General features: G+C 38.4%; 3 protein-coding genes across 3 annotated transcripts; all 3 read left to right on the forward strand.

Annotated features, from left to right (window-relative positions):
* Positions 1-174: 174 nt before the first annotated feature.
* Positions 175-8,889, forward strand: LOC146680041 (ras-related protein Rab-8A). The gene is made up of 8 exons (XM_085448944.1): positions 175-622; positions 1,114-1,174; positions 2,030-2,090; positions 2,604-2,681; positions 3,511-3,600; positions 3,702-3,767; positions 5,815-5,865; positions 5,999-8,889. The coding sequence occupies exons 1-8, from the start codon at positions 499-501 to the stop codon at positions 6,086-6,088; spliced, it is 621 nt and encodes a 206-aa protein (XP_085305070.1). The 5' UTR covers positions 175-498; the 3' UTR covers positions 6,089-8,889.
* A 2,169-nt stretch (positions 8,890-11,058) lies between these two features.
* On the forward strand, positions 11,059-15,990 carry hsh2d (hematopoietic SH2 domain containing). Its single transcript, XM_085448348.1, has 6 exons — positions 11,059-11,190; positions 11,622-11,812; positions 13,582-13,671; positions 13,778-13,943; positions 14,122-14,382; positions 14,838-15,990. Exons 2-6 carry the CDS (start codon positions 11,688-11,690, stop codon positions 15,300-15,302), a joined length of 1,107 nt encoding a protein of 368 aa, XP_085304474.1. The 5' UTR covers positions 11,059-11,190; positions 11,622-11,687; the 3' UTR covers positions 15,303-15,990.
* Positions 15,991-17,369: 1,379 nt separating this feature from the next.
* Positions 17,370-23,941, forward strand: tax1bp3 (Tax1 (human T-cell leukemia virus type I) binding protein 3). The gene is made up of 4 exons (XM_085448940.1): positions 17,370-17,607; positions 21,325-21,444; positions 22,335-22,412; positions 22,555-23,941. Exons 1-4 carry the CDS (start codon positions 17,569-17,571, stop codon positions 22,702-22,704), a joined length of 387 nt encoding a protein of 128 aa, XP_085305066.1. The 5' UTR covers positions 17,370-17,568; the 3' UTR covers positions 22,705-23,941.

Raw genomic sequence — 23,941 nt, forward strand, 5'->3', positions numbered from 1 at the left:
GTAGGTCCGTGCTGAATGCACACTACGTGTTTAACAAACAGCACAGCTGTAAGAGAATGGAAAGTGTACTGGAAAAGGTCTGCTTTAATTTAGCCTTTTAGTTATTTATTTTTTAAAACAAAATCTAAACAGGTCTTAAAAACACCTGTTGTAAAAAAAATAAATAAAAGATAAGAAGCAACAATAAATTAAAAGCTACAGTAGAAAACTCTTAGAAACTCTCAGGGTTAAACAATTGTGTGCAGTTTCCAGTTTCCTTCGGACTACACATAACCAGCGGCTTAGTATTGTGTTCTTACGAGCAGTGGTTAGTTAAGCGATTAATTAACAACACTCTCCCGGGTGGACACAGGCATCAAAACGAGCAAACCCCCTCGGGAGAGCAGCCACGACGACAGTGGGGAGTGACGTTTGATTTGTCCAAAAGAAACTCGCAGGAAGTGACGCCTCCCTGTACGCGACGGGCGGGATATCCGCAGTAGTAAGCTAACTAATAACATGGCGAAGACTTACGATTACTTGTTTAAACTACTTTTAATCGGCGATTCCGGCGTTGGGAAGACCTGCGTGCTTTTCAGATTTTCAGAAGATGCCTTCAACTCAACGTTTATCTCCACGATAGGTGGGTAAAAGCCGAATTATCGGTGTGGTTTTGGACGAAAAGAGACATAGGAGTAGCCCATCCCGACAGGCTAATTCTGCTAACTTTTCTGGCTAGCATTCATATTGTACTACAGGCTAGTCAGGAAGCTTTCAACCGGCTAGTTAGAGGGGCTTTCCAGAAACCTCACAGACGTTGTAACCGGCCTGAATATTTGGCAACCTCAAATATATGTGATTTCCATGAGAGTGCACCCCACCTGACATTTTTATCGTAATAAATACTTTAACAGGGGTAAACTGAGCTAGCATGCTTCAAAGCTAACAGTGATAGTTGGCACTGTCATTTCCCTTATGACAGACTGCCCTGTACTTCGCACTCATGCTGCCAACGTTACAAAAGTGTGAATTATCTCGTGCATTAAAAACAGATATTGTTACTGTCTGTGGGGTGGTCAGGCAAAGTTTGTGGTGCTTCTAAAAGACAATTGATGTGACTTTTATTTTCTTCAGGTATTGACTTCAAAATCAGAACAATAGAATTAGATGGAAAGAAGATCAAGCTACAGATATGGTAAGATAGACAAGTCCATAAATTGTCTTCATCTGACAGGGTTTGGTGATGGATGACAGTGATATTAAGCTGCCTTCAAACTGAAAGTCAGCAGCATAATTCAGCATGCCTGCACTCTTTACTGTTTAGAATAATTGTTCTAAAATGAGAAGCATTTCTGATGAAGAAGCATTTCAGTATGATGCAATGCAATTTAACAGCAACACAAACTAATTTAAATCAGAAATTTATTATTTAAATTATTTAAATCAGAAAGAATGTTTCATAACAATGTTATCGTTAAAAACAGGTATTTACTTGTATTTACTTATCTACATGATCACTGCCATACCTGTATTTTCTGTGTGTATTTATTAACTTACAGATGGAAAGTTCCCAATCAAACAGACTCTTTGTACTCCCCACATTTGGTCTGGCCACCATTGGTCTAACCCTTCTTGGGGTTAATGTTAAGTCTTACCCTAAATCTAATCCTGTATATTTTAGAGAAAGACAAAAAGTACTTGATATTCTTAGAATTATTTTCTTTGTCCCCCTATTCATAAGACTTGAGATAAATTCAAAAGCAAAATACCACACAGCCTTGGCTTGGGTACCTAGCGTCACAAACGGTAATGACCTCACATTGTTGGTGTTAGCTGAACAAGTTATTGTATAACTGCTGGACAGTATCTACTACTGTAACTGACCAGAATAGGATTGTGTCAAGCGAGGAAAGTCACCAACACTTGTATGGAACACTCGGAAACTTGGTCCTGCTCCCTATTTTGTATGCTTTTAAAAAAATCTCTAAAAAAGCTGTTATACCCTTAATGTGTTCTGTGAGGACAGTTAACAGATGTATCTTCTGTGTAGGGATACAGCAGGACAGGAGAGGTTCAGGACTATCACAACAGCCTACTACAGAGGAGCCATGGTAAGTTGCATCGTTAGCCTTTCAGATGATACATTAGCTGAGATAATCTCTGGGAATGGAGTAGGTGAAATGATGTATGTACTGCAGCATAAACCTCTACTAGAACCACACCCCACATTGTTGTTAATGCCATGTACACTTGAAAAATCAGGTGTGCTCACTACAGCACCTTGGCAGTTTTTGCTAGTCCCTCCTACAAGCATACAGTTAGTATGCTTGTATTTGTAAACCTAATTGGACCTTCTTACCTTTGATCAAAGTCCTTTTACTTTGCTCCAGCACAACATGATTCATCACCGGTCGACGATGTTTCATCTCAGTTTCGTTTTATTGACATAGTGCTAATTAATAACAAGTGGTTATCTCACAGTGGTTACATGAGCTGCATATTTTCATTAGAGTTGATTCTCAGCTCTGTTTCTGTGGATCAGATAGATTCAAGAAGTACGCGATGACAGCACTGATCTTAGGTTACTGTGTTTTCTTATGTCTTCTGCTCTATGACCTCTGCAGGGCATCATGTTAGTGTTTGACATTACCAATGAGAAGTCCTTTGAAAACATCAAGAACTGGATACGGAATATAGAAGAGGTAAAAACCTTGCATTACTCGTACTTTTCTAGTTCTTTCTGTTCAGATTTCTTCCTCTTTGGTTAATTATTGATTTTGATCTTCTACAAAGTGCTATAGAGTAACGCTGTAGTTTTGATTCAGTTTCTGTTACGATTAAAATTATTATACCCAGATAATTAAGATAAAGCAGTTATTGTGCTAGGCCCTGTTTTGCAGGAACCCTCTTGTTTTGCCTTCTGCACATCCTTTTCCTTGTAATTTTGTCAACAAATAAAAGTCCAAATCCTCCTGCAGGGCTAGGTTTATTTAAGCAGCTTAATCTATTTGGGTTTTACAGAATAGTTGTAATTATAATTTTTGTGTTAGGGCTCAACGATTGGTATCAAATCTGAATTTCTTGTGCTTAGAATATCAATTTGGACAATAGCTGATGTTTATGCCCATGTTTTGCATTGTTATTTGTTATTCATTCTCCCTGTTGTACCAGAGAAGCAAAATTATAATTATAACGTAATAGCAGAACTATTTTAATGTTACTACATTAAATGTAAACATACAGATTCATGCAAAAGTTTTAATCATTCACGATAAAGATTTTTTTTGGTGAAAAAATAAATAACTAAAAAAAATCCAGAGGCCTTCTTCGTCAGCCTTATAAATAACCAACACAGTATTTAATGAGTGTAAAATACACAGCAGATAAACATCAACATCAGTTACCTTTAGTAACAATGTTCTTATTTACTGGTGAGCTGGTGGCATTGAACAAGGTGAAAACATACCAGTATATTCTTAGTATATATGAGGTAGCTTTCCTACCTGTTCACCATGAGTTTCTTTTTCACAGCATGCATCAGCAGACGTGGAAAGGATGGTCCTTGGGAATAAGTGTGACGTTAATGACAAGCGTCAAGTGTCCAAAGAAAGAGGAGAGAAGGTGGGAATTGATTTGTCGGTGATAATGTTACTCTGAGGTCCCTGCAAAATAAAAGTAGTGTCTGAATAGTCCCACTAATGACTCTTTTCTTCTGCTGTTAGCTGGCGCTGGAGTACGGTATCAAATTTATGGAGACCAGTGCGAAGGCGAACATCAACGTGGAGAATGTGAGTTCAGTTTTCAGTAATTATTTGCTAGTTGTTGAAAGTGGTGTTGTGGAAGATGGCCAGCTTAATTTATGTTTTTACTCTGTAAAACTAGGGGACAGCACATGTGCGACAGCTCAGATGTTAAATCATTTTTAACTCTTGAAATCCACACCGGACAACGACACAATTGTACTTCCTATTAGCAGGAAGCAGGTTCAAGCAGCTCTATCAGAATATTACAAGCATACCTAAAACCAAATATTTATACGTTATAAGAAAAAGAATTATTATTATTATTATTATTATTATTATTATTATTAATAATATTTATTTATCCCAAAGGTTGGGAAATGACTTTGATACTCTTAGCTAAGTTTTTCTTTGAAGCATAAATGACGTGACTAAATATATAGGTAGAATATAACAGTTCAAAATAACTTTGAAAGGTAAAGTACTACAGATCCAATAAATCAAAACTTTTAATATGATCAAATAATGATCTTAAATCTTTCTTTTTATTCTTTGTTTAAAAGGGACAGTGCAGTTTAACATAGTCCAAATATAAAGCATGAAACTGATGTACTGCACATAAGTTTATAGCTATTGCTAATTTCTAACTATTGTCCCTTGTTGGGCTTACATTCATAATACACAAAGTTACAACATTCAATTACATGAAAACCAAAATACACCATGAATATAACTACAATTAATAATGTAAAAAAGAAGGAGATAATTTTATCTGAAATGAATGTGGCTATTATGGCATGACATGGTTAAGAGTTTCTGTGTCTTTAAACACATTAGAGAAAGTTTCCAGCTGCAGTGTGGTCAGAATCCATTAATCATGCGCAGCCACAGAATCCAAACCTTTTGCTCCTTCAAAGTGGATACAAAGAGATATAGCAAAGATGAATTCCTTCATCGAGTAATATGGTCGCATTCCAGCAGCTAGTAATTCAGTATTCAGGCCGCAGGAATGTTTCTGAGCTTTGACACGACTGGGATTTCCCCAATTTTCAATCGTAATAAGTGTAATCCCTCCACATATCTTCTTACTGCTCAGATTAATATCCCTGTCTCCCCCAAAGTCCTAAAGCCAGAGGCAAGGAAGTCTGAGTGCAGCACACCAAACTGCCCTCACTGGGTTTCCTCTGGTCTTGGGGCGTTTTCACATGCACATGCACTTTGTTGTAAACTCGTAGCTTTTCCTTGTTTTTTTTTGTATTCGGTTTCTTTTCACATGGAGAAAACTCCAACCAAACCAAATGTGGAACTATAAAAGACACAAGAATTATCAGTTTGCGCCACAGACACATCTGGACAATAAACAATCTTGAAAACAAATACAGTATGAAGGTAAATGGCCTGTATTTGTATAGCGCTTTACTAGTCCCTAAGGACCCCAAAGCGCTTTACACATCCAGTCATCCACCCATTCACACACACATTCACACACTGGTGATGGCAGCTACATTGTAGCCACAGCCGCCCTGGGACGCACTGACAGTGGATTACAGGGAGAGTTTAGTTAGCCCTCACTTCATTTCGTGGTTAATGACTACAGTTTTTGCCCTCGGCACATGTGTGGTACTCTCAAACTTGCAGCCTACACGTTGTAGTTGGGTCAAACGACCTCCTCCAAAGAGTCTCGGTGTGGTTGTTCTGAGCTGTGCCTGAATCTAATCACCGTATTCAAAACCGCACAAACAAACCACCCTAAGAGGAAAATGAATTATTAATAGAGCACTTTTTAATAGCACATGTTTGCCATAGAAGGCACCAAAACAGCACATCCAATGAAACATTGATTATTTTTGATGTTTTCATTATTCTAATAATAAATAGAGGGTAATAAGAAACCACTCTGAGTTAAAAGCCAAACAAAATAAAAAAACGAGTTATTGTCCAAACACTTTAGATTCCCTGTGATAATTGCTGGAACACTTGTTTGGGATTACATCGTCTTGTTGTTTATTATTTATTTCTTAGTGATAATTGTACTGAATTATTGCTTCGATGCGGTGTAATGATCTTATATGTTCTGGGTTTTTTTGGTCTGCAGGCCTTCTTAACGCTTGCCAGAGACATTAAGGCAAAAATGGACAAGAAGCTGGTAAGAAAGTAGAGAAGTGAAAACTCTATTAATAGCTTACCCACAGTAGTTTCAGTAGGTATGGTGTTAATGGTGTTTTCTGGTGTCTTGGATGTTTTTCTAATTAATGGGCTTTAACATTTGTGCATTTTAGGAGGGAAACAACCCACAGGGCAGCAATCAAGGAGTAAAGATTACAGAACAACCCAAGAAGAGCAGTTTCTTCCGCTGCACGCTGCTGTGAGAAGACGAGTGCGTCGGCAACCACCATCGCCTTAACCGTGTCCCCCCACTGGACATAACTGGACAGAGCACACGCTGATCTGTTTTATCCTTCTTCATTTGTCTTCCTCCTCCTTCTGATTTGTCCCGTCATTATGTAATTAGGAAAAGTCTACCCCCCCGCCTTGGTTTACCAGTCTTCCTTTAATACCTGTGGATCTAACTGCTGTGGGCTCTGTTACATATTTAATCTCATTTCTTTTTTTCTCCCCCACCCCCCATTAATTAATATTTTCAGTGTAGGCACAAGAGTGAAAGATTCTTAACGGTCACGTCCTTAAATACTAAGAAAGATCCAACCTTTCGGCAGTGACGGATAATAATTAAGGGATTCGTTCATCAAATTTGAGAGAGTTTTAATATCTACGTAACTAGAGAGGCTAATTTTTAAGCAGCCATTTCCTGAGTTTATCATGTTCAAAAGCTGATTGTGCACAGCTAAATACCATATGGATTGGATACAAAAAAAAGAAAAAGTATTCTTCTTCTTAGAGATTAAGGACGTTGCATGTACAACATTGCCAAAACTCTGTACACAGAAGAGCACTAACCAGAGGAGAAAGAGAAGTGGGAGACCCCAGTGCCCAGCTGAACAACAATAGGACAAGTCTGAGAAACACACAGAAACGCCTCGCAATTCCTCATCTGGCAGCTTTTTAAAAGAATGTATTTGTCTAGACTAGTTTTGAAGTGAGTAGGAAGTGCTGTTGCATTTCTTTGATCAAGAATATAACTTTTTCAGGTGCGTTTTGAGCCTTTAATCCAACACACAAAGGCTGATTCTCCAGACGCTGAACTAGCCGCATCGTTTGCTTCTTTAGTCAGCACAGCATTCTTCAGCTTCTTACATGATAAACTTGCGTTAGGTGACACGATGCAACATTCGAAGCCAGAGGCGATGGTTGCTGAAAACAGGGTATGTATGCTTGATCTTCCATTAAAGCTCAGTGATGGTTCCTGATGAATAATTCCATTTATCATTAATTTAATGCGCTATTACATAAAAACAAATATCCTTTTCCTTAAGGACGGTCCCCAGTCACCACAAACCTTTAGGCAGCGCTGTATTTGATCCTTATGACCAACAAAAGACCAGATTATACTTAAAGAATACGTGTATTACACTCATGTGTTTTTATAATATTTCGATTGTCACCTGTGCTTCCAAAGTGATGCGTACAATCCCCCCCCCCCCCCCCCCCCCCACACACACACACACACACACACACAAGATATTATACTAGATATTTGTCCTGACAGGGTGGTCTAGCTCTTTCCTTAATGTCCACATCTATGTAAATGCATCGTGTAAATATATTACAGAGTAATGCCAGCACATGTCACTCATCATATCCACAGTGGGGTTTACGTGTCCTTTCTTCTCGCGTCTTCTGCTAAAACATTCCAGTCCTCTTTAATGTGCAATGTAATGTATGAAAGAGCCCTGATTTTTCTCTTGTGTTCACATGTCTGCAGTAGGGTTGGGTTTTTAGAAAGGGGGGTAATTTAAGGGCACACACATGCTCCTTTTTCATGTTGCTTTCCACACTGTTTTAGCAATACCTACACTGACCACCTGGAGGCAACTTCAGCTACACAGCAGAAAGAGTCACAGCAATGGTGAAAGTGTGGTTTTATGCATTTGTACTTGTTCCGGTTGTCTGTTCCAATGGGGGAACATAAACACAACTGTTTCCTGGGCCTTGGATATGTGCTGTGCTGTAGCAGTATTTATGGAGTGAAAGAAATCATAGCACCAAAATGACAAAGTGCCCTTTTATGTTCTTCTTGATTATGCACTTTTCTTCCTTTTTCTTTCTGTTTTGGGAAAAAAAAGATTTCTTAACATTTATTGTCTGTGTTTATTGCAAGTCTTAACTGAAAGCAAAGAATTTGCATGCACAAGATTTCCACAGAGCCTCTCTGGGCTTCTTTAAAACATCTGAGCACTGAAACCAGAAATCTAGAGATTTTCTTTTTGTTTTCACAACATTCCCACTTAGTGATTGAACTTTTTTTTTTTTTTTTTTTTCTTATGCATTTGCGTAGATTCTGATGCTTTTGGAAACCACCTTCTTCCACCTCTCCTCCTGTGTTGTTTTGGTCCAGTATTATGACCATCTAATCTATGCATTCTTGGTGCGTAGGAAACCTCAAAAGGCTTTGCACAGTTGACTTAATGAGCTTTATTTGAGATTAGAATTGTGCAGAGGATCCTTGATCTTGTTTTATTATTTTCTGCTGTCACTCCATGCAATTACATCGAGAGCTCATCAGAGGACAAAAAATAGGAAATTGAGCAAATCACGTCAAAGGCCAGATAAGCTGGTCCTTTGAAGTGGTGCTGAAGAGTCATCCAATCAAACCTGTAACAAAACGGTTTTCCTGTGGATTTAAGGAAATGTCAGCTTTGCTGGTTTAAATTTGTTTCGGCTGTTTCTTAAAATCACTCTGTTAAAATCAGTTCACAGCTTGATGAAAATCCAGCATTGTGAGCTACAGTCTGCCGTTGCTTTATTCTGTAATTCTCTCCCTTTTGCAAATGTGACAGTTCTGTGTTCACATATCTTAAGCATTCCTGAACTACAATTGGCTTTCTTTGCTGATTACTGATGGGCTTCATGTGGAATAAAGTAAATAATTCAGCAATTGTAAATAAGATCTACAATGATTGTACTGTAGTTTCGTAAATCTTATTGATCTACACTTTTTGTAGATATGTGTACTTTTGATGATTTATTAAAAATGAGATTCTTAAATGTGTCCAGTATGTTTTTCTGTGCAAAAACACAAAACATTTGCAGGACAAGTACTCTTGATGTTTTTCTTTAATTGTGTAGGTACACCTGTTCAGCTGGTTGTTGATGCATCTAACCAATCACATGGCAGCACCTCAGTGCATTTAGGCATGTAGTCAAGGTCAAGATGACCTGTTCAAACTGACAGATGCTGTCCCCACTGCTGTTCTGCATAGGCCTGAACCGCCCAGGCTAGATCATTAACATGACTTGCTACGGATACCGACTACAGGATGGCACAATTGTTATCCTCTACATCAAGCTGTATGCCAGGAGTAAATGAGACATATTGCAATGTCATTCAGGCTGGAAAAGTGTAACAAAGAGAGGGAAGATGGTTAGAACTGAGAGGATTGCACAACCAGAAGACGACACCGAGGACAGCTACAAGTACCTGGGAATCCCACAGGCAAGTGGGAATCACGAAGAGGCCGCTAGGAAAGCCGCAACCACCAAACACCTGCAGAAAGTAAGCAAGTCCTGAGCAGTCAGATGCCTGACTCGGATAATCAGCTGGCTAAAGGATGAGATGGAATTCCAGCACCCTGAGACTGTCTGCTAAGAAGGACGGCCGAGGACTAGTGAGTATCAGAACCACCATCCAGGATGAAACAGCAAACATCCATGAGTACACTGAAGTAAATACCTCAGCATTGACCCCAAACTAGGTAAGTGGCTCGAACAGATCCAGAGCACAGTCCCATAAACAGAATTAATATATATACACTGTATATGTCATTATATATCATCAATTGGTTAACTGGTTGCACCATGACACCAGTACAAATTGAAAATTTTGGTTCCTATAATCCAGTTTCTCTCAAATCTATTTATTGATGTTTTCCCATCCATGATGTAGAGTTTTGCGTTGCAAATGAATCTGCCACTCTACCACATGGTAATATGCAAATGTGTAGCCTACGGCATCGAAGTGGCGCAAAAACTGCGGAGCAGTCTATCGCCTCATATTATCACGGGGATCTTGAGAGACTTGATTATTTCTGTACAAATGAGGAGATTTGTGGAGTCAGCATGCCATCTATTCCACACCCTCTGTAAGCAAGCGTATTGTACTCGTGCACTTCCTCCTCAGCCTTACAAACAGGGAAAGAATATGCCGCAGTCTGAGCTGCAGCTTTCACTTTAGTCAGCTGATGGAACCATGATTAGACTGAGGCTACTTCTCCCTGCCGCGTTCTCCTCTCTGATGTGGCACTGGTTTATTTTCTTCTCTATCAGTAGTTGGCAGTTTAAGGAAGCTTTAAGGTGTACAATAGGGGCCTGTTTGCTTGAGGAGAAGACATATGAGCATTAGTGGTTCCCTGATAACTTTCTTCACCAAGGTTTGAAAAAAAAAAAAAAACCCAAAAACGTATTTTTCATAAAATTGTGGAGGAGGTGGAGTGCGTAGGTGGGGGCACTTTGTGTATAAATGGAGAAGAGCCCTGCAGAAAGATTTGCACTGGAGCGCAACACTTCTGCTTCACACCAGAAAGACTTTGACCTTTGCTCTGACTTTTTTCTTTTTAACAATTGTCAGGTGGGCGGTGGATTTTCTCTGAAGCGGATGTCGATATTACAGGAATTTTTTTTTATTGAATCATAAATCAGTCAATAAGTCACCTATTATGCCTGAAAGCAGGATCTATTTTTCTTTAAAAGATGCTCACCTGTATATCATGCACTGCATATAAAAAAAATATGTTTTTACTAATGATAAGTTACATAAAATGCTGTGGGATGCGAACGTACTGCATGTCGTCAGTGACGTCTAGGAAGTTTCCCAGATGTAAATTGTTTTTCGGCACTCTGTAAAAATCTGGCCCTGGAGTAACGTGGGAGAGCTGGAAAGTACTGATAAAGTCTTTTGAGGTTTTTTGTTGTTGTTGCTTAAAATCACTCAGACTGTAGCCTCTCCTTTCACTTGTGTTTTATCTCCAATCTGTTAAGTCAGAACAATCACTTGAAGGTCATTTTCTCCACAGCTTTGCGCATGTGTGCTTGTGTGCATACAGCCACAGATACAATCAAGACATGCAACTTCAGCCTTAACGTATGTGGAGTATCTGAATAATTTAATTTCTTATTTAGTGATGCTATTCAGTGTTTTCTATGTGTCTCTTAAAAAAACTATTCTACTGTACTTAAAAATTTACTGTATTCTACTTGGATCGAGTAGGGTTTTGGCCCCGCCCCCGCCCCCAGACAGGTTTTTTCAGGTGCGCGAGCTCAGCCGTGTCATTCTATCTCGGAGCTGCCAGACAGGGTGAGTAACTTTTCCTATGAGTTTGTATTTGACGCCAGAAGCAACATTATTGAGTTTTATTCACAAAATCAGTATTCTGTAATGAATTATGTGTTCATATTGCAAATTTAAGATGAATTCACAAATATAATTGATAAAGTCTTACAACAGGTACTGCTGTAAACAAAGGTATTAGTGAGTAGACTCCATCCTTTAGCTCTTTGCCATTTTAAAGGAAAACTGCATTATGTTTGAGATTGTTAAAATGCACGGGAACTAATAATAATTCACCTGAGGAACTGTTGATAGACATCACAGAGCACTTCACCTGCAACAGGAACAATGAATATTTAAAATGCATATTAACACCCAGCTTTCACACCTGTATGTGGTCTCTACTGTAGGTGCGTAGTTAATGTACAGACTAAATATACTAACTTCTTCATTTGCAGGTCTTTGTGCTCAGTGACTTTTCCATTAGCCATAACTGTCGATTAAATGAACCATTACGCAGGAGGATGGAGGGAAGTCAGACGTTTCAGGGACAACGTGATCCTTACACCTGGTTCACAGAGTCTCAGCTCCAGTCTGTCATCAGGAACGGTGTAGTCCCGGAGTGGTTTCATGGGATCATTTCCAGAAAGTAAGTTTATGAGATATATAATTGTGCTCGCATTATCATTATAAAAGAGGGAAGAACATTAGGTTATTCCAGCTTTCCAGGACCCTTCAACCCCAGAAACAACCCTGATAACTCATAAACTACAAGGTCATTCTAAATGTGGGTCTTGCATAAATTGCTAGTACAATAAAAATGTAAAACCATTAGTGGCAACATCATCAATGTTAAAGGCTTCATCGCTTATAAAACTAAAAATGTGGTCTATATGACATAGTGCCTATGTAATGCAACATCTATAGGAGAAACATCCCTGAAAGAGAAAATTAATGAACATTTAAGTTGTACAAAGAGGAATCATTTAACCAGTCCTGTTGCAAGACATTTTATGAAAAACATTGCAGCTTGCCTTTATTTTTTTATAGGCATTGAAACCATTAAAGAGTCGGTAATATGAACTTTATCAGGGAAAAGACAGAAGCATTCTGGATATTTTGTTTAAAGAGTTTATTTCCTGCAGGTATGAATAAGAATCTATTTTGTTTTTATGTTTTTAATTAGATTTTCTAATACTGATGTTTTTTTTTTAATATATGAGTGAATGTGTGATTGGTTCATTTGACTTTTTTTCTGCAGTATACTGTTTTATTTAAACACACACTGTTTGGTATTTTGTAATGACCCTGATGAAGGCCGCACGTCTTCACCTCATATCATATCATACCTATATCATTACCTTCCATCTACTCCAGTGGAAGGCGAACAGTCCAAAATATGAGGAGCTAAGACTGAAAGATATCAGTTTTCATGACCTGATGTGATTGTCTAACTGACTGAACATTTTGTAAATGCTACATTTCTTTATTAATGTTTATTAAACTGTTAAATCATTCACATGCCACGGTATTCCGATATTTCTGGGAAAGCACAGGGTTAGACTCTTTTTCTCTCAACCGCCCATCTAATAGCCTTTGAACATCTAGGCACAAATATGTGTCAGCAGAGATTTGCATTTACTTTTCCTATAGGTTTTTTTTTACTCTATTTTTAGGCGGTGAGACTGAAACTAATCTTTCACTCTGCCGGTTTACTTTGGTCACTACACAGTAATTCCATAGAGTAATGGTTGATGCACTCAGCTAGCATGTGAAAGATGGTTCCATCCTGGAAGGAGACTCAAATCCCTTTAGGGATACAGCGTTAAACAAAGATACCTGACGTCCTGACGTCTTGTGAATAAGGGAACAGCTGAAAGTAGCTTACTTCACTTAATATGAGACCAAACCTGTGCTGTACAATTGCACTATGAGAGATGATTATATGGGATGTATTGCACAATTACCATGTTTTAAAGCTGTAGATCAGTTATTAAATATAGCTGGAAAAAGGACTGGTATACTTTTGATAGTTTAGTATCTTTAATTATGGTGACAGAGCAGTTAGCACTGTTGCACAGGAAGACAGTCACAGGTTTGACTCCACCAGCTGGTCTGCATGTTCTTCCTTTGACTGTGCTGGTTCTGTCCGGGTACTCTGGCTTCCTTCAGCAGTTCAAAGACATGCATGTTAGACTAGCTGGTGATTCTAAATTGGCTGTAGGTGTGAACTCTTTCACTATGTCATATGATATACAAAAACTATTTGTAGAATATGCCCAAAGGCCAGGCTGATTCCCACTATGATGTGATTCACATTTTAGTGACAGCTACGGTTTATAAATAACCCCAAACCATAAAATGTAAAGCTTGAAGTGCATGCATGAAAGAGGCCTTTGTTTGTGGTCCTTTGTGTAGGACAGCAGAGGAACTGCTAATGGCTAAGCCGCCGGGTTACTTCCTCATCAGAGTCAGTGAGAGCAGGATCGGCTACACTCTCTCGTATCGGTGAGTGTTTTCAGCATGACGGAAACCTTATTTTTAAAGTAATGTGCTCACACACTTAGTGACCCTGACACTCCACTCTGTTCACTCTAATGTACTGACCAATCAGTGCCGAGGACCGCTGCAGACACTTTATGATTGATGCACTGGAACATGGCTCTTACATCATAGTGGGGGAAAACAGGTATCACCGGTTTCTGCATGACCTGGTGGACTTTCATCGTAGAACTCCCATCATGCCTTTCACTCAAGTGCTGACTGTTCCTTGTGGACAGGTGAGAAAATGTGCTTGTCTCAACTGCATTCATGCTTTTTTATGTTATTGTAAATTACAGGTTTACTTTTTAGTACATTATATAAGCTCAGCATAAGCTAATCAAGCTAAGCTAAGTAAGATTAATTGTGTAAACTACAATAAAACATCTGTGCTGTAACTTTTCTACATCTTTTCAGGCTTCTAATGACAAGACTGACTATGCAGAACTACTGTTTTGCTCAAGAGGTCCAGACTCTAGGGCCAGTTTGCCACCAAACAACTTCCAGGTTCCCAGCATAAATCCACCAGGGTCAAGAGAGGATATCCCACCTGCCCTTCCTCACCGCCCAAATTATTTGGGAAACTCACCAATTTTGCCTCCAAAAAGCCAAACAAATAGACTCTACCCTTCTTTGGAAGATGAGTTTCAGCACAATACCTCTCCACCCCCAGCACTGGTAAAAATGGCCTTGAAAACTATTGTTCAAGCTAAAGATCTCCGTACATTGTCTGATAAAGTTATGGTTAAAAGATTTTCATCTAAAAAGCTTTTCTTTGCAGTTAGCATCCTTTTATACGAATCTAAAGAATAAGTATGGCTCTAAATCTTCATGTAAAAGGATATTTGCTTATGATGATCAGGTTTGATTTAAACTGAAATAGTAGCATGAATATTTTCTAAAAACTGAAGACAGGTCCTGAAAACATGTTATCAATGAGCTACTTGCTGTGAGTGACTGAGAAGTCTAGATTTTTGACAAATTAGAAGTAAATGTAACCCTGAGTGTTGATGGATTTGTGGTGATGCACATTTGAGATGAGGTTTTCATTAACTTTCAAAATAAGAAGTAAAGAGATCTAAAAATTAAAAAAAAAAAAAAAAAATTAAGTTTGTCTTTATGTTCATCTGCAGCCTGTCCCAACACCCAGGAAGAAATATACAGGTGATAATCCTCCATCCAACCAGCCTCCCGAAGTCCCTTCTCGAGACTGCATGGCTCTGAAGCAGAATCAGGCTGTCAGAACAGTCTCTGCTCCTGAGAATCTGCCCACGTTTGCAGGCTCCGAACAACCGCCCACTACCAACAACCAGCAAGTGAGGAATCAAGAAGTAAAGCCGTCAGTCGTCACCAACCTAAAGAACTTCAAGAAGAAATTCCAAAAGAAGAGGGGCCCGTTGCAGGATAATTCATATGAAGAGATTAACACTGACAGGGGTGAAAATGATGAGCACGAGTACCAGGAGATCACGAGGGATCTGACCTTTTGTGAACCACCACTTTCCTCCAGCTGCACTCCTGTGAAGCTGACTGATGACATGTTACCCTTAGAATATATGCCACCTCCACCTTTTGCTCCAGGCTACGGATCCACATGAGAAAATAGAGTGCATAAAATATAGTGAATATGGACAGGTCACAGTGATCACCTGAAACTATAATAAACAAGTGTGTCAAGTCAAGGAAGAGGTTAATGTGTACATGTATCCTCATCTGGGCAAAGGAGAGGAAGTGGAAAATACTGCATTCGTCCAACCTTTATGATCCTTTATCTTTATGACCTTTGTTCACCTAAAGAGAGGCTTAATGTCAAAGCATTGCACCAGTCTTTCATTCTTAGGATGTGTCTACAACTGGCTAATGCAGACACTGAAACACAGTGAAACAGCTAGACTAGACACAAAATGTGCCTATCGGTTTCTTTAAAGTTTACTAATTAAATCATTCCGTGTGTTTTCTTTTTTTCCCTGTTGTATAAGATAACAGAGGCGGGATAGATGCCTCATCCTGTTTTCTGTCTTTATGCTAAGTTAAGCTAAGCTAAGCCAACAGCTGCCACAGCCTCATAATATTCCTATTCCTTTAACATTTAGGTCGCAAGGAATATTTATTATGCATAAAATTATAGGATAGATTAAACTGCCTCCTTCATGCAAATGTATTTAGTGCCAAATTATATATTATTATTTTTTTAAAATGTTCCATACATCAAAACTCTATTCAGACAAAAGGTGTCACATTAAAATGAATAATGCAATAAATTTGTTACATAGATGTCTACCTGAAGCCAATCTCCTGCCATATTTGCATACATGCTTTCAAATTGAGGTTAAAGTTTTTCATACACTTATTTGGTAGGATATTAAAGTCTAAACATGCTCAGGGGAATTTTTGCGTAGCATATGCAAATAAGAAATAACAGCTGCTTTGAGTAAAGGTGGCATGCTGCTGCATCACATGCAGATCTCTGATCAGAAGTGTGATAGAGATGATGAAAGAGAGAGAGAACACCCAAACTGGTACATTTTTTACAGGTGGAAACATACAGCAGTGCGCTCTTAAAAACATTATTTTGATTTTATGGCAAATAAAATTATAGCTAGATAGCTAAAAGAATACAGAGCTAGAAAAAAGCACTTCTAATGTTCATTCTTTATTTCTTGATGTATGCTCAATCAGTGGGTTTTGGTCAGTGGTTGTTGATCAATGGTCATGAGAATTTGCATAATTAAGATTAAGAAACTGACCTCCCAGCTCATTGTTCCTTCAGTGGGCTGGTTTCAGTCATTATGCAAATGTACTGTTTATAAGATTGGGGAAACCTGCAGTCAGCTGAGACTGAAGAAGTTACTTGGATGAGTGACGAAACGTTTCTCCCACAAAACGCTACGTCCAGATGAACAGAATCAACTTTGGGAGATTCATGCTTTATTCATCCCTCCACACTGTACTGACAGAAAAGTCTTGTATCATTACGGACTACCATCTAGTGGCAGCAAAAGACACAGGATGCTTGCACAATGAGTAGTACAACAGCGTCAAGGTGTCTGGCTTTAAATGGTTACTATTTTCGTGTTTTACTTTATTACTTTAAATCAGAAGGAAACAGTTACTAATAGCTGAGACTATTTTAAACACGTATATACTCACCAGCTACTGTATGAGTGCTGTAGCTATTATATGATTATTATGAGCTTGTGTAAGAGAAAAAAAATCAGCTTAACAAAAGCAATAAATCTCAAATATCAACATCTATATAACACTCATAAATATTTATAAAAATCGTTGGGGGGTTTTGCCTCCATAAGGAGGGTTTTTCTAAATATTTTTTGTTATATTGTTTTCTAGAGGAAATTGTCATCTATGTGATTGAGCGCAAAAATAAAGTGAAAAGTAAAGTAAAGTAAAGTCGTACAAAATCCATGATCAAAGTATAATTAATTTTCGAATATCCTGTCGACTAAGTGCGATCAAGAAAACAGAATCGACCGAGATGTCACTGTTAGCCAACTCGATATAAGGAAAACAGCTGTCGGTGTTCGCCTGAGCAAAGGAGGAGCAAAAACCCCTTAATGAGTTCGATTTGTTTTCATTTCTGTTTAGAGTCACAACGGGACGACTGCCAGCATTTAAACACCGCCCTCCCTGGCTACAAAGGTGAGACAAAACACGCGAACCCGAACGCCTGGGGGCGACGTGACATCATCCCTAAAGCCTTTGGATTCCAGCTCGGGATCTTCCTGCGCTGTTTCATGTAAGGATCTAGGAAGCAGTCCCGCTATCTGAATCGACGTGTCTTTAGTTTTTAAAACAGCAGAAGCGGAAAGTTTCTTCTCTATATAAGCCAAAAATCTCAGCGAGAGTATGTCTTTCGTCCCAGGTCAGCCGGTGACTGCTGTTGTGGTAAGTTTGAGGGCTGTGGCTCTCCACATTTAACCGCACTCTATTGTTCAGCTTCTCACCCGACTTTAGCACCAAACCGTTTCGGTGCAAACTCTGAATTAACTAATGTTGGGTAACTACACGCGCTAACCAGCTAACTGGAGTTTTTGCTAACAGCAGAGCGACTTTCTTTGTTTAGCTAAAAGCAGTTGAGTGAGAGCAGCTGAACAGATATGAGCACTTTATGTACCCAGTAATGTTAAATTTAACCGAATAACTCATTAAATCACTGCAGCAAAGAAGTGGGCACTAACGCGGGACACAAAGGGTGACATGAAGTTGACCGTTAATTAAAAGACAACTGAGTTTATCGTCAGAAAACTGCTGTTAATGAAAATGGGCGTCGCCACCTTTGTAAATCAGGCTTCCTGGTCTTCTCCAAAGCTGAAGATCTAGCTGGAGATGGACAGCTGGGATTTTAGCAGGCCTGTGTTGTAGAGCAGAGTGTGTGACAAGCACTAAATTATCAATACTAGGAAATCTGAGCAATTGCTGTGATTTGAGCTAACTGATAAGTCAAGTTTTTCAGAGTCAAATCTTTGTTTAACTTTATATATTTTCATAAATCACTGTTGTTCGATCTTATTTTGCTTTTATTTGACCTTTGCAGCTCAACATTTGTCCCCCCAGAGTCCCTTTTGTATAAATAGACTGAAATATTGACGTAAAAGAGGCATTGCGTTTAATTTGTCCTGATCAAATAAAACAGCAGTCAGTGATTTGTGGGGATTGGATGAGGGTGGATCCATGCCCACCCAATACATCCACCTTGTTGCCTGTGTCCCCTAGCATCAGAGAGTGTGCACGGGCAGGGAGGTTGTTTATCCCAATCATAGTCTAGTCAGTTGTGTGTAAGAATCAGTTTCTGTAATGTCTTCTAAAATACATTTTTAATTCTTTAATATAATATTTTTTTAATGATCACTCAGTTGTGCCCCTGCTGGTTGACACACACTTCAGATCAAGCCACCTCCTATAATGAAATACTATAAGATAGAAGTCCTGACTTACGCAATAATTGCGCTACTCTACTATCATTGTTTTTTGTTCAATGCCCTCAAAGGACGTGTGGGTGTGTTTAAATTCCCGTTAACTTTTCAGACATTTTTTGAGTCATGAATTCTCTCATACAGGAGGTAGTTGCATAACATTGTACCACACACACACACACACCCCCTCTCCAGGGGCCAAAACCTAAAGACATAAATCCAAAAGTTTGTTTTATTTTCAGAATAATGTTTTTGTTTTTGATATATCATAGGACCAATAGTAAAACTGCATGACCAATTTAACATAACGGCAGCATAACAGACACTCCATGTTTGAGCTTTTCCCCCTGATAATTCAGCTAAGAAAATGTTAAAATATGTAACTTGAATAAATTTTTACAGGTAATGTCAAATTTGTTTCTGCCTGGAAGTTTCTTGTGGCTCCTTCTTGCGCTTATAAAGTTATGAGGAATCAAAAATGCCGGAAAGAAATGTGGCAAATTTTAAATTGCAAAATTTTGACCTACTTTTTTAACTTTGAGAATTTGTAACTTGAAAAGTTTTTACAGCACAACATCATTCGCATGAATTCAGTAAATATATTACATTTATTATGCATTAAAAAGTCAGTGGATTCGAAAGGTGGGAATGTATTTTTCTTGCTTTAGCTGTTAGAGTTACATAATTTGAAATAAAATTTATACAGTACATATAAGTATTATGTCACAGGTCTACACAAAAATACCTTTGAAGCAGGTTTACTGTAATACACAATCTTACTAGATGTTTGTTTGTTTTTTTTTCATCAAGTCTCGAACAACTAAATCACCTGTGTTGGCGTGCAGGTACACCTCAGCCCCCTGAAAGCTCTAATCTATATCAGATGTTATGAGGAGTCATAATAGACTGGTGTACGCCTTTTAATGCACAAATAACAGCTATTAAAAATGTTGTGTGATTTTCAATTCATGTCTATAAAATTATACATCCCTAGCAACCACCTAGCAACAAGCTGAAATTGCCCATTGTTAGCATATAAAGAAAGACTTCTCACTGTGATTGAGTATATCGGTTTGCCAACAGCATGAACACGTCAAAAATACTGTAGCATACACATGCTGACTTTTAAGTCTGCCTGTAGGGTCCTTGTGATTACGCAGACTGTGTGAATCCGGCACATTGAGAAAAGCAGCTCAAGTCATTGTCAGACTTTGGATCAGCCACACTACTGAGAGGCTGTCTGATTATTCACTGTCGCGCACACAGAGCCAGTCTTTGTGTTTTGAAGAGTCTCTCTGAGTCATCTGTCTCTGCGATGTAGTGAAACTGCAGCTGCTTGTCAGTGTCAAGGGTAGGGCCCGTCTGTCTGGACTCGAGTTAAGAAAAAACAGCCTCTGAGATCCATCGTTTGCCTGCACTGAAATCTAGAAAATGAGTCTGTGGTGATAAGTCGGTGCTTCACTACCTGACGGGAAGATAAGTTGTCCATCTTTCTGTAATTACTGCGATGTGTATGTCAGTTGGGAGTAGAGCAGGGCGATATGACCAAAAATATTTATCACGATATACATTTGAAAATTTGCGATAACGATATAACTGACGATATAATTGACACTAGACAAAATACTTTACAACTCCACAACTTTATTAGTTTAAAAAAACCCATCAATGTATTTTCACTTAAACAAGCAGCTGTTTTTTATGTGCATTAAAGTTATATAAAAATGTAACAATGCAAATTCCTTGCTGACAGTTTAACCAAAAGGCGTTTCCAGTGGAAACTGGCCGACATATCCTCAGCACAACCATGTATAATATCCACAAAACTTAAAAAGAGGTTATACACACACAATACGGTAATATTATGTTGAAGCACAGTACGTATCACTCCGCGAGGCGCCTGCCAACAATAGCCGTAATGCTCCGACAATCCATCAAGCGGTGCGGGTTCGTAGCTTAGCAAAGTCGTACTAAAACATTTGACAGATTTTCGAGCGCCGTGTACATAAAATCATTTCGAGGTCAGTAAACACAACCAGAGTTCATACATAAGGCACACGGGATTATAAGGGACACTGTCGATTTTCAGAAAAATCAAAGGATTGATTTTAAGTGCCATATTTTCCAAACAACATGGTAATAACGACGGCCTGCTAGCATGCTCTACCAAAAATAGTGCTTTGTTGTGTATCTGACGGACGAAAGCTAAACCAGGAAACATCAAAAGTAGTCAAAATGGCCAATTATAGCCTGGACCCCAGAGGGTTAAACAACAAGTAACGCAATAGTTACTTTTCAAGTAATTAATTATTTTTAGAATCTTGTAACTCAGTTATTAACTCGGTTAATTTTTTTTGAAGAAGTAACAAGTAACTATAATTAATTAATTTTTCAAAATAACTTGCCCAACACTGATTATTTATGGGTATGGAAGTGTTTCGTTTTTCTACCTTCATAGTGAAGAGCTTTTAATCCGATCGTAGTGAAATGTGAAGGGAAGCAATTGCGTTCTTTCCGTGGTCAACCTAATTTAACTGGAGTTTATCGTATTAACATTAGCAGTGATGGAAACAAGAACATTTCAGCAAACGTGACTGAGCAGCACGCGAGAAAGCTTGGTGATAAGCCTACCCAATATTTTCCTCAACAGTATTTAATGTTTTTAAATTTGTTTTCTTTTGTTAAACAGGAACGAGTTGAGATTCAGAAGCTGCGGCAAGGAGAGAATCTCATCCTTGGCTTCAGCATCGGAGGAGGGATAGACCAGGACCCCGGGCAGAATCCCTTCTCTGAGGACAAGTCTGACAAAGTGAGTTTATCTGCAGCTATCATCTCTTTACGTGCAGTTTTTTCATCTTGATTCTCTCCCTTTGTTCTTAATAGAATATTTGTAGACAATAGTGATGTAGCCGAAAGGAATAAACCCACAAATGACCCTATCAAAAGTGAAATTATATATTTTCCATGTTTTCTGTCATGGTTATACATATACAGCGGTGGATTTTAGTATAAATGTGATCAAAGTTTAAGATGATGAGGTGCTCTGTCTTCGGGTCACTCGTTTTGGTTATGTGGATTTTATTCTTAATTTGGCAAGACGCTGAATATCCACCCACAAGTTGCAATTGCGCTAAAGCCTAGTGGTACAAGTATCCACAAAGTACTTATCGTTTTGGTTAACTAAAGGCCTGAACACGTTACTCATGGCCTCGGGTGGTGACTAAACAAACTCAGCAGAGCTACAGAGAGGAAGACTTCAGGTTTACATTAAGTCATGCTGACTGCACAGAAATGTACCAGCTGATTTGTTAGAGAGGAATAAGACTTAGATACTGGCTTCTACACTTTTACTGTTTCCTTTATTAACATATTTTTGAGCATTACAGGAACTTTGTTGTGAGAGATGTCCTCTGTGCCCTTAAATTAACAACAGATCAGGCCTCTGTCCATTTTTCTCTTTATTTTAATCCTAGTTTTACTTTAATGGGACAAAAATAATTTCTTATGCTAGTGTATCCTTTACACTTTAAGCACTTGATGCTTTCCCCCTGGGATCCTCCTCCTGTACTGCCAGACTGGCAGTATTGAAGGCAAAGGCCTTCAGGGATATTCTGTATTATTTTGGACTACCCATTTTAAACCAGACCTGCTCTCCAATTGTGGCAAAAAAATGAAATGATGAGTTCTTTGTTTTCACAGGGCATTTATGTGACCAGGATATCACCTAAAGGCCCAGCAGACTTGGCCGGCTTGAAGATGGGAGACAAAATAATGCAGGTATTTAGTGAAATGAAGTTTTTCTTTTGGAATAGTTGATCCACAAGATGGCACTGTGTACCTCAGGAGCAGTGCTGTGATGACTTTTACTTTTGGTATTTGATTCTTTTTATTTCAAACTAAGTTCCTTCCTTCTTTCCAGGTGAACGGTTGGGACATGACCATGGTGACTCATGATCAGGCTCGTAAAAAACTAACAAAGAAGAGAGAGGATGTGGTACGACTGCTAGTAACCAGGAAGTCGCTTGAGGAGGCTGTCAAACACTCTAAGTGCTCTTATCCCAAACACTAGTGTGGTGGCTCTACTTTTACACAGACTAATGCCATAGCCAAGGAATGAAGACTCACTTGGAGAACACATACTACCCCAAATAGTTGCACCGTGGCCTTTATACTCCAGTAATGCAAAAATAGATAAGTAAACAAACTGAGACAGATCAGTTTGTTCATTCAGATCAGTCTGTAGAAAATGAGACTGTTATCTGTTTTGTTTTTTTCTCTCATTTGTGGCATATCCAATTATAACTGATCTCAGTAAATTATGTGAAATGACGCTGCTTGAATAACAGCATTTGAGATATTTGTAGCGATTATCATCTTCATTTGTACTTAAAGCAATTTAAATTAGCATTTGGAGAACATTTTATAGACCGGTTCTTCTGCAAGGAGTGTTAAGTCATTCACACATTTAGAATTTATTTGTTAAGTAATTTGTAATTTGTCCACAAGGTTATTTGGGAACAATCCGAGTTTAATTTGTTTTCCAGCAGCTGACCAAAGTTAAACTGGACACACTGGATACACCCAGAAAAATTCACTGTTGTTTATTCATCTCAGTTAAAGAACCAATATTTTTCTGCCACTAACACAGCAACAAATGCCAAAGTAAAATCAAAGTTTTTGTAATTTAGTATTTCCAGTTTTCTTTTTCTTTAAATAATGGTACAGTGTATTGTATAAAATCTATGCAAAAAATGTCAATAGAGCCAATTTCCAATGTGTTTTTTTTTTCCTAATGATAATTCTACTGATGCATCACATTTTTCAAGTTGCATTCAGTGTAACATCCTCTCATCTGTTAAAGTAACTACACAGCCAGAATTACAGTAAAGGTGTTTCATATGAACATTACTTCACATGTTGGATGTTTCTGGATGCACACTTGTCAAATCAGCTTTCTCATTTTCGGCATATTTGCTTCCAGTTACCTTTTATCGGCTTCAGAAAGAGAACGATGCTTTTTTGTTTGTTTGTTTGTTTTTCCTGGAGGAGATGATATTCAGCAGTTAGCTCCACTGAGACTGTTTCGAGGTTTAAATAGTTTTGTTTCTTGTCACTGAACAAAAGTCCAGTTTGAAACTGTAAATCAGCCAAGAAGGAGTGAATGTTGTTTGTTAACTTGAAAATGTGCACAGGAGCCTTAAATGTATTAACACTAAGTTTTAATAATTCATTTCCAATTTACCAGTGTGGTATGATCTCATTAGTGCATCTTTCCTGCAACATGTAATAAATGACACTGGAGATGA

The sequence above is a fragment of the Copadichromis virginalis genome, linkage group LG23 (genome assembly GCF_057382275.1).
Source record: "Copadichromis virginalis isolate Kocher_CV1m ecotype Utaka linkage group LG23, C_Virginalis_male_GT1.1, whole genome shotgun sequence".
Lineage (NCBI taxonomy): Eukaryota > Metazoa > Chordata > Actinopteri > Cichliformes > Cichlidae > Copadichromis > Copadichromis virginalis.

Bases quoted from the DNA above. Each gene is read 5' to 3' on its own strand.
- LOC146680041 (XM_085448944.1), top strand. From the start codon at position 499: ATGGCGAAGACTTACGATTACTTGTTTAAACTACTTTTAATCGGCGAT. The intron at 623-1,113 runs GTGGGTAAAAGC...TATTTTCTTCAG, and splicing joins AACGTTTATCTCCACGATAG to GTATTGACTTCAAAATCAGA. The intron at 5,866-5,998 runs GTAAGAAAGTAG...TGTGCATTTTAG, and splicing joins CAAAAATGGACAAGAAGCTG to GAGGGAAACAACCCACAGGG.
- hsh2d (XM_085448348.1), top strand. From the start codon at position 11,688: ATGGAGGGAAGTCAGACGTTTCAGGGACAACGTGATCCTTACACCTGG. The intron at 13,672-13,777 runs GTGAGTGTTTTC...CTGACCAATCAG, and splicing joins GGCTACACTCTCTCGTATCG to TGCCGAGGACCGCTGCAGAC. The intron at 14,383-14,837 runs GTAAAAATGGCC...GTTCATCTGCAG, and splicing joins CCTCTCCACCCCCAGCACTG to CCTGTCCCAACACCCAGGAA.
- tax1bp3 (XM_085448940.1), top strand. From the start codon at position 17,569: ATGTCTTTCGTCCCAGGTCAGCCGGTGACTGCTGTTGTG. The intron at 17,608-21,324 runs GTAAGTTTGAGG...TTTGTTAAACAG, and splicing joins AGCCGGTGACTGCTGTTGTG to GAACGAGTTGAGATTCAGAA. The intron at 21,445-22,334 runs GTGAGTTTATCT...TTGTTTTCACAG, and splicing joins CTGAGGACAAGTCTGACAAA to GGCATTTATGTGACCAGGAT.